Source organism: Mastomys coucha, unplaced genomic scaffold, assembly GCF_008632895.1.
Source record: "Mastomys coucha isolate ucsf_1 unplaced genomic scaffold, UCSF_Mcou_1 pScaffold4, whole genome shotgun sequence".
NCBI lineage: Eukaryota > Metazoa > Chordata > Mammalia > Rodentia > Muridae > Mastomys > Mastomys coucha.
The window spans coordinates 56752702-56763831 of NW_022196910.1; the positions used below are offsets into that span (position 1 = coordinate 56752702).

Below are 11130 nucleotides of genomic sequence, written 5' to 3' on the forward strand. Positions count from 1 at the left end.
GCAATGAGATAAGAAGTACTGGATATCCAATTTGAAATTTGAGCAGAGGGCTGGAACTGGGACTACAAAGAATCCAATGATGAACTATACAGTTACATTATCACCGTTTTCTACCATGTGATAAACTCATAGATTAAATGACAGAGTTTTAATGAGTATACTTCTAAATATATATCTCTATTGGAACATTAACATTCACTTTCTGAACTACTCTTTTTGTTTTATTGAAAATAAGATTCATTAGATTGGTTTCTACAATATAGTCTCTGTGCCCCAACAAGGGCTATCTTCACATGGAATACTGAAATTGGTTGCTGCTTGGAATTCAGAGCTGGATGCTGGGGATACCACCACCAGCAGCAGAGGAGCCATTATCTTTAGTTTATGTTGGAAGGCCAAAGAGGCTAGTTCTGATGTCAGCAAAGGAGGATGGGGGCACCAGCAGCAGCAGCAGAAGCAGAAATAGGGTAGATAAAATTGATAGCAATGCATGAAGGCAAAAAGGCACGGATCAGAATAGACCCAGCTAGGCCTGCATTCACTTATGTGCATATGGGTCATCACATAAATGAACACAGTGAAGTCGCATTGTGATAAACACAAATGAAATGAAAGCGGAAATTTATTATCTGAACTCTTCTTGAAAATTAAAACAAACAAAGCTAAAATGAGCCTCTAAATCTAAATCTAACCTACAGAAAAGGACAAAGGCACCATTTGAGGCACTAATATAAATGGTCTTCCTGTGGTTAAAAAAAAGTAACAACATTTTTACTGCTTCCAAGAATTAAGTTAATAAAGATATGTCAATCCTTGTGATATAGAGCTGCCCTTGCCAAAATGCTTCATTACCACATACTGTGGTGTGTGGTACCACACTTAAGGAATTCTCAAGTTTGCATCTCACCCATAACATACTTTTGTATGAGTAACTGCTATCATTGCAAGCATATATATCCATATCAAAGTATATGTTATATACCTTAAATGTATACAGATGTCACTTACATTTCAATAAGCTGGATAATATAAAATATAAATTTTATCATATATACCATCTCACTTTTACATGAAATGGTTAGTTGCTTTGCCATAACGCATAACACTTATTTTTATTTTATTAATATTAATTTTATTAAATTATACATTAGTAATGATAGCTATTAAATAATAAATACAATATGTCTTCATTATCTGGTTACACATATTTTATTGTCAATTATCTGGGAAAAAATTTATGGAAAAGAATAATTAATATAGTCAACTAACCAGAATTTCACATAAATGATATCTTAGTGTTCTTTAATATTTCTTATCAAACTTTTTAACAGGTTGTTTAAAACATAATAAAGGCTAATATGTACAATAAATATGAATGTTGAAATTAAATATAGTGAGAATTAAATTATATTGTAAAATTCCATTTATATTTCATTGTGAGCACAATGTGTTTTAGTTAATATTTAACACAGCATTATAACTTTTAATTTTATGATACCCTGACACCTAAGAAACTAAGAGTAAGCCACCAAATGTGTAGAAAATATAACTAAATATCAATTGTTTAATGGTTCCAGGTTTTCAAGAAAGCACATTTCATAGTTATTTTTATTATTCATGAATTATTAGATGAGAATAAAATGTGAAACAATTGTAATTAATGGCAGTAGGTATTTAGTAGATGACAACTTGTGTGCTCTCTGGGATACGATAATTAACACACTGTCAAGAGAGACCCACTGGTGAACAGGGTTAGAGGTTACTGAAATATTGTAAGAGGAGTTCTAGAAATCCCCCATGGTCTACAAGACAGCAGAGCTATGGCCTGGGTTTTATTTTGTCCACAAGGGCCCGAGGCCTTTGAATTAAAAACAGATACACTTGGAGCATTTGTTGCATAAGTACAAGAAGTACTGCTACTTAAGATTATAGAAGGCTGGAGTATGCTTCCATATATATGAGAATTTTTAATGATCTATTTTTGTTTCAAGTATTTCTGTTCAGTTATCATGAAAAAGAAAAAGAATTAAATAAAGTCTGATTAATATGAGTGTTACTAGTGTCCAGCAGAGCAGCCATACTTTACACTCGGTTCCTCAGAGCAAAAACCTACCCTTATAAAATAAAGAGCCAACAACTTTTAGTATTTAACAGACAAAAATCTAAAGAACATCATGTCCTCTGGTGTTGTGTTTGAATAGCTGAGAATTAACTAAATAGGTGAAAATGAATGAGGATGGTTCTCTAGGTACATCTGTGTATCCCTGTAGATGAATGGACCTATACAATGAGTGATCTTGTGTGGATCAAGAAAGCTAAGAAATAGATTATTTATCCATGAAGCTTCGAAAATAAGAAAAAGTATGATCAAATGGAAAACATGCTGTAGGAAAATCCAAGAGACAGAGCTACTAAGACCTAAGGCAAGTAACAATGTTTTCCAATTTTGTCTTTTAAAAAAATGAAAATGAATAGTATATGTCTCTTTTATTTCAACTGGAAAATTTTCTTGTACTGTACATGCATTTCTAAGTTTGTAGACAGAATCAAGTGTTATATATGTTGTTTGAATTATAAGATAAGTCAATATCTAAGGCATATATTCCCCATTTTTTAAATAAGATAATATTAAAAATTCTATCTTAATCATATAATATATATTATTTTCTCTTGTTCTAACAGTTATTCCACAATATTACTATTAAAATAAATTAATTACTTAAATGTAGATAAAACTTTTAAATTATTTGCTAAGAAGAGTTATTGACTGATATCTTATATATAAAAGAATCAGGAGCTGTTATTACCTTTCAACAGCACGAGAGAAACAGTTGTGTTTTTAGGAGGAAGTCCACTTTATATATTAACTTAAAAAAGGAAAATTTATGTTTCATATTGCTTAAACAAATGTTAACATTGCTTTGTCCTAATTAGACACGAAGTAAAAATTACTGACTTTATATTCCATCTTCTAGTAGTATAACTTAAAATACAAAAATTTTCCAACATCTCCTGCTATACTTAAAAGGCCATTAAACTGCATTCATAAATACACACTAAAACTATGTGATAATAAAAGCTCATATCTAATTGTCATGAAGTATAGAAGATAATTTAGAACTGTATTTGTTAGAATGATACTAATCTGAGCCATATCTTTCAATTCCTTTAAAAAAGAGAAATTAGAGGAGGCAGCAGCATCAGGAAGGGGAGAATAGAAAGGATATGAATCACACGGAGATTACAGAATTCATCCTCTTAGGCCTTTCTGATGACCCTGACATTCAGATTGTGATTTTCCTCTTTTTATTAATCACATATATATTAAGTGTCACTGGAAACCTGACTATCATCGTTTTGACCTTCATAGACTCCCATCTACAAACACCAATGTATTTTTTTCTCCGGAATTTTGCTTTCTTGGAAGTCTCATTTACAACTGTATGTATCCCTAGATTCCTGGGTTCTATTGTCACCCGGAATAAGACAATTTCCTATAACAACTGTGCTGCCCAACTCTTTTTCTTTATCTTCATGGGTGTGTGTGAATTTTACATTCTAACTGCCATGTCGTATGACCGATACATTGCCATCTGCAAGCCCCTTCACTACGCAACCATCATGAACAGGAAACTCTGCACCTTGTTTGTGCTCTGCGCCTGGCTGGCTGGGTTTCTGACTGTTTTCCCACCCCTTATGCTTTTGCTCCAGCAGGATTACTGTGCTTCCAATGTCATTGATCATTTTGCATGTGACTTTTTCCCCCTCTTGCAACTGTCTTGCTCAGATACATTGTTTCTAGAAGTGATTGGTTTCTATGTTGCTCTGGTTGCTCTACTGTTCACGTTGGCATTGGTGATTTTATCTTACATGTACATTATCAGGACTATTTTAAGAATTCCATCTACCAGCCAGAGGAAGAAGGCTTTCTCCACCTGTTCCTCTCACATGATTGTCATCTCCCTCTCTTATGGAAGCTGCATATTCATGTATGCTAATCCCTCTGCAAAGGAAAAGGCCTCACTGACCAAAGGTGTGGCAATTCTCAATACCTCTGTTGTCCCCATGTTAAACCCCTTCATTTATACTCTAAGGAACCAGCAAGTAAAGCAAGCATTCAAAGGTGCAGTACACAAACTAGTGTTTTCTGTAAGCAAATGAAATTAAAAGTACATCCTGAGAGGCTCTACCAGTGCCTGACAAATACAGAAGTGGATGGTAGCAGCCAACCATTGGACTGAGCACAGGGTTCCCAATGAAGGAGCTAGAGAAAGGACCCAAGAAGCTGAAGGGGTTTGCAGCCCCATAAGAGGAATAATAATATGAACTAACCAGTACCCCAGAGCTCCCAGGGACTAAATCACCAACCAAAGAGTACACATGATGGGACTCATGGCTCCAGCTGCATATGTAGCAGAGGATGGCCTTGTCCATCATCAGTGGGAGGAGAGGCCCTTGGCCCTGTGAAGGCTCTATGCCCCAGTGTAGGGGAATGCCAGGGCCAGGAAGCAGGAGAGGGTGGGGTGGTGAGCAGTGGGAGTGGGGAGAAGATAGGGGGTTTTCCGAGCGGAAACCAGGAAAGGGGATAATGTTTGAAATGTAAATAAAGAAAATATCTAATAAAAAAAGAACTCTATTAAGATATAATAAATTATAATCTTGAAATTACTAAGTATCCTTGTTCTCTGGTGGTTTCTTTGTGTGTTACATTGTAGTAACATTTATAGTTTCACAGTTTATTTCTCTTACCTCTACAATCAAGTATATATAATACATTGTTGTTTTGAAATCTTTAATAAATGTTGATAGCCTGGAAAAATCCAAAGCCAGACCAAATCTCAGTACTCAGAGGAAACTCAGGCACAAAGTTACACCCCTAGCCTAGGAGCTCTTGGCAATTCTTGGATGCCAGGGAAAGAAGGGTTTGTTTCTTTTCAAGGTATAGACCTGGATACATTGTTCACACTTCAATGGAAAGCCACAACATAAGAATATTTGGGCAGGACAAACTGGCCTTGGTGGTCAAGAAAAGGACAAAGATACAAAGTTGATTGAGAAGGAAGTGGTCAGATCTGGAAAGAATTGTGCAAAGATGAATGTGACCAAACTATGTTGTATAAAATACAACATATTATAAACATACATAAATAAACATAATTATAAAAATAATAGAATGTATTTCTCCCACAGATTTTTTTCTGGAAATGTTATATATTTTAACAAAATATTCTATGGAAGGATATCCTATAATAGTTTGAATTACTGTTTCTATGTCCATAATCTAAATATATTATCAAAATCCTCAGAAACAGTTAAAAATTATATTTTTCATATTTTCAAGATTAACTGACATTTTGATAGCATTTAAGATTCTCTATGTTCTGTATACTCATTCTCTATGAGCAATAGGTTCCATTTCAATGCATCTTAAATGCAAGTTTATATTTTGTGCATTTTTAAACTGTGCCACACTTATTTTCTCTGTAAATTAAGTAAGTACTTTAAAACACAAAAGGTAATTTGCGAATGCCCTCTAATTATTTCAACCATGTGGGTATCAATTCAATAACTTGTCTTCCATCTTGAAGTGTCTGTTGTTGATTAATAATTTTACTGTGAGAGAGTTCATCCACTTTTTCTTTTACATTTTTCCAAGTAGTGCAGATTAGAAATGTTATGTCTCATCAATTTATTTTTTAGTGTGTAGAACACCATAACATACAAAATGAAATGTGAAAAATAAATAAACATATTTTATACCAATTTTAATGCATTGGAAGGAATTTTTAGATTTTTTTCCTTCTCTGTAGGATGCCGTCCCGCAGCTCCTACTTGCGTGGGGTTCCACGAACCGAGGATTTGGAAACCTGCAATGGGTGGCAGAGAAAAGAGACACGACGCCAGGAGAAAGGTTCTCATCAAGGCGTAACTTTACTTAGTGAACATGGAGTATATATACTTAGATAAGCACAGGCATGCATATTACATTCAGGTGAGAACAGACATTCGGCAGGATCAAAGCTAAAACTCTAACACAAAGGATTCCAGGACAGGATAGAGAGATCAAAGGTTCACGGCTTCCTAGGGAACTGGTTTCTGGTCCCGATTCATTTACATAGGCTCCAAACCCCCAGCGAGTTGAGTCTCTGGTTTTGGTTTCAGTGGGCACAGCAGGGCTCCCACACTTCTCTTTCCAATACCTTTTTTCTTTTTTAGTTAATTAATTTATTTATTGCCCTGACCTGTGGGGTGTTCAGCAGGAACCTAGGGCAGGGGAGAGAGACTGAGGCGGGATAAGAGACACGAAGAATGAGAGCAAGACAGGTGTCTGATCAAGCTCTCAAAACTTGACTTCAGGGATGGCAATATAAGGGCAAACAAGAGGAGGCTTCAAGGAGGGGGGAAGAGCCCCGGGGGCTTTTCGAAGGTCAGGTGGCAATCTTCAGTCTCTGGAACCAGCGGTCACAGTGTCCTCCACACCCACAAATATTCTTACTGTTAGAGTACACAAGTTCTCTCAGGGCTATATGGGTAAGCTAGTAAATTTCCATGGTTAAGGCCATGGCTCCCGGCAATTTATTTTAAATTCCAGACTGTATTCCCTTTCTGGTCCACCCCCATACCACATCCTCCCTGCCCTCTGTCTCCATGAGAATGTCTCCATCCCCCAACCCCCACCCCACTAGATCTCTAAACTCCCTGGGGCTTCCAGTTTCTTGAGGGTTAGGTGCATCTTCTCTGACTGAACCCAGACCCGGCAGTCCTCTGCTGTATGTGTGTTAGGAGCCTCATATCAGCTGGTGTAAGCTGCCTGGTTGGTGGTCCAGTGTCTGAGAGATCTGGGGGGGTGTGGTGTCCAGGTTAATTGAGACTGCTGGTCCTCCTACAGGGTTGCCCTCTTCCTCAGCTTCTTCCAGCTTTCCCCTAATTCAACCACAGGAGTCAGCAGTGTAAGATTAAGTTTTCAAACTGTACTGTGGGAATTTAGCCATTAGTTAAACTCAGTGGGAGACCAGCTCCCAGAATCTAAAAACATTGGGAGACCAGCAGCTCCCAGAACCCAGAAACAAGGGAACCAAGACGACCTGGCCAGAGAACCCAGAAACAACCTGGCTCAAAACAAATGCCAGGTAGCTACTCCACCTCTGGACCCTAGCACGAGCCAGCACCAATCAGAAACCACCCTGTACCTTCCCCTTACCCCATTCTTCCCTTTTGCCCCAGCAGCTGCATATGAATAAAAAGCTGCCTAAGACCTTGCTCTGGGCTAGACTCCTCTACCCCTGCGAGGGATATGAGTCTCGCCCTAGCTAGCTGGAATAAAAAGCCTCTTGCAGATTGCATCAAGTCCATGTCTTGGTGGTGTGTGGGGTCGTCGCTCCCGGGATTTGAGTGTGGGGGTCCCTCTGGGAATCTCACAGCAGCTTCTGTCCATTGGTTGGGTGCAAATATCTGCTTCTGACTCTTTTAGCTGCTTGTTGGGTCTTTTGGAGGGCAGTCATGCTAGATCCGTTTTTTTTTGTGAGTACTCCATAGCCTCAGTATAGTGTCAGGTCTTGGGGCCTCCCATTGAGCTGGATCCCACCTTGGGCCTGTTGATGGACCTTCTTTTCCTCAGGCTCCTCTCCATTTCCATCCCTGCAGTTCTTTCAGACAGGAACAATTCTGGGTCAGAGTTTTGACTGTGGGATGGCAATCCCATCTCTCACTTGATGCCCTGTCTTTCTGCTTGAGATGGGCTCTACAAGTTCCATCTCCCCAATGTAGGGCATTTCATCTAAGGTCCCTCTCTTCGAGTCCTGAAAGCCTCTCACATCCCAGGTCTCTGGTACATTCTGGAGAGTCCCCCCAACCTCCTACCTCCTGAGGTTACATCTTTCCCTTCTTTCTGCTGGCCCTCGGGGATTTCAGTCATTTTTTCCCACCCTATACTCAATCATGTTCCCCTCTTCGCCCCCCACCCCACATCCCCTTTCCCTTCCAGGTCCCTCCCTCCCTGCTTGTGGTTGCTTTCTTCTCTCTTCCAAGTAGTGCTGAGGCATCCTCACTTGGGCTCTTCAGCTTGTTGACTCTTTTGAGTTTTGTGGGCTGTATCTTGGGAATTTTTAGATTTTAAATCTTCAATATCTGACAAGACCCAAAAGCCAAAGCATTCCAATATCAGAAAATGACATATCTCAGGGGAATTTAGTGTTCTGGAGTCATTTTAGAACTCTAAATATTGGCATGTACCTTTTACTTAAGTATTTTCAAATGCCTTTTACCTATTCTCTTCATCTATTTATTTATTCAGAGATTTTGCATACTAAATAAAGAAATGATTCAGTGAGTGAAAAGATTTGTCTTGTCCCAATATAGTTCTAAAAGAGAAAAAAATAAGGGTGTAAAATATATGTGACCACAGGTAATTTTATAAATGTCAGCACAATATATTGTATAAATTAGCAATGATACTGAAACCTAAACAATAAACAAGTTAATATTATTAACACTGTATTCATAATACTAAGGAGAAAATAAAGCTGCCATTGTTCTTTTTTCTTTTCTTTCTTGCTTGTTTTTTTTGTTTGTTTGGTTTTTTGTTTTTTGAGACAGTATTTCTTCTCTGTGTAGCCTTGACTGTCCTGGAACTCACTCTGTAGACCAGGCTGGCCTCAAACTCAGAAATCCACCTGCCTCTGCCTTCCAAGTGCTGGGATTAAAGGTGTGCACCACTGCTGCCTGGCTCATTGTGCTCTTTTCTTACTCAGGAATAGCAAGTAGCCTTGAGAGAGGAAATAAACATATCACAAGGTCTCAGATGAACAGACACACCTGTAGGAAACTGCAACCTCTTAATATCTACAACCATCTAAGGTATGCGGGAGAGTGTGGCTAATGAGATATGGGACAATTTTTTTTTTTATCACTAAACAACTTATCAATACTATGTCACACAAGTGATATGACACTTTTTTTTTTTGCTTTTAAAGTTAAACTGCTATGTAAAGAAAACTGCTATTCTAACCACTAATTTGAATTTTTCCCTCTGGTATAATACTTGTTCTATGCAACACGTAGAAAAGGGGAAGAACCTTTTATTGTTTGTATAAGTGTATTTAATGTCTGTTGAAATATTGTCCATTTATGGACTCATTTTTATAGTTGCAAAACAAATTATTAGCAAGGTAATATATATTTTTGGCTAAATGTATAAAAGATTATTGGTTTAATTTTAAAAATAATTTTATCTTACGATGTGATTATACCATTTCCCCTTCCTTTTCCTCTGTCCATCCTTTTTATGCAGTGTCTTTGCTCTCTCTCTCTCAAATTCACAACACTTTTACCTTTAATTACTATTAAAGTATTAATATTTATACACACACACACACACAAACACAATCTACTCAGTTCGAATAAAGATCTGTCCTAAATAAAAATTCAAGAAAATTTAAATACACTAGCTTTTCTTTTCTTTTCTTCTTTTTAATACATCCTCCTTTTTCTTTTTTCTTTCTTTTTTAAAAAACTTTTTTTATTAGATATTTTCTGAGGAACTGCCAAATTGATTTCCAGAGTGGTTGTACCAGCTTGCAATCCCACCAACAATGGAGGAGTGTTCCTTTATCTCCACATCCTTCCCAGCATCTGCTGTCCCCTGAGTTTTTGATTTTAGCCATTCTGACTGGTGTGAGGTGGAATCTCATGGTTGTTTTGATTTGCATTCCCCTGATGACTAAGGATGTTGACCCTTTCTTTAGGTGCTTCTCAGCCATTCAGTATTCCTCCACACTAGCTTTTCAAGGCTAATACTAAAGTTTGTCATTATTTTATTATGAGCTTAATATCAGAAATGCAAATCAGAACCAGAAGGAAATATCTTCCTATTTCAGTAATAACAGATATTAGGAGAAATATTTTTAAATGAAATGCTGGAGAAGATTGGGAAAAAGGAAACTTTAAAACCCTTGCATACTGTGTTAGAAATATAAAATTGTATAGCTATTCTGTATGGATTTTCCTAAGAAATTAAATGTAGAACTGTCATATAATCCAACTATGAGGTAAATGTGAAGTGAAATCAATAAAATGGATTAGAATAAGATGTAAAGAATCTCACTCTCATCTGAAAGAAAAACTAAGAAAAATTGACATTTATATAGAATATTAATCAGCTATAGAAAACAATGAACCCTATCTCATGTAATAACATGAAAGGAATGAAAACCATCATGTTAAATAAAATAAAGCAAGCACAGAAAGTCAAACATTAGTTGTACTCTCGTGTGTACTTGAATTCATGGAAGAAACTGAAGAGGAAAAAAAATGAGTTAGATAAGGTTGATCAGGAAATATTAAATTATAGTTAAATTGAAACAAGAAGTTCTGGTGTGGTACACAAAGCAGGATAATTATAAACAAATGTAATGTACTATATACTTTAAAATCTTAGAAGAAAATGCTTTAAAATAATATTTTAACTAAATCTCATATTAAATAGGCATTCTTCAGAAATCTATATCTCATTCCTTGAAACTCTTATAATTGATTTAATCACTTAACCTCTTGTTATAAATCATTCTTTTGTTAATATAATTAATTATGCAATGAGAATTTAGTATCAAATTTAAAATGATGGCTTCTTAAAGAAAGGCAGGGAAGCATCTGACTCCTCTGAGTGAAAAGAATAGCACTGTCATCATTTTAATGGAATGGAAGTCAAAACAGTACATTTATATCAGTCATAGGAAAGCATGGCATTTTATTAATTCTCTGAAATTCTATACATTGTGTTTTGATCTCATTGACCCTTTTCTCCATCTCAGTCCAGATCCACCCCCATCTCCTAATTTCATGTTCCATTTTTCATTTTAAATCCATTGGGTGGATGGGTAGCTGAGCACCCTCAGAGGCAGTGGAGAGGGGAGATGGGATGGGGGGTTTGTGGAGAGAAAATAATGAAATGGGGATAACATTTCAAATGTAAATAAATAAAATAACTAATAAAAAAGAAAAATCCATCATATCCATTTAAAATCTATTATATCCAAATATCTTGGGTGGAAGGATATCCCCTGGAATGCAGTCAACCCACCAGGGATCATACCTTAAAGCAGCTTACTCTCCCCCCAGCAAAGCTTACTCTCC

The 11130-nt window shown here is 36.7% G+C and overlaps 1 protein-coding gene across 1 annotated transcript; it reads left to right on the top strand.

The window, feature by feature from the left end:
- The first annotated feature begins 3225 nt into the window (after positions 1 to 3225).
- Positions 3226 to 4161, top strand: LOC116075884 (olfactory receptor 6C3). Its single transcript, XM_031349353.1, has one exon. It carries the CDS (start codon positions 3226 to 3228, stop codon positions 4159 to 4161), a length of 936 nt encoding a protein of 311 aa, XP_031205213.1.
- Positions 4162 to 11130: the final 6969 nt, after the last annotated feature.

Coding starts and splice junctions, on each gene's coding strand:
- LOC116075884 (XM_031349353.1), top strand. CDS start 3,226: ATGAATCACACGGAGATTACAGAATTCATCCTCTTAGGCCTTTCTGAT.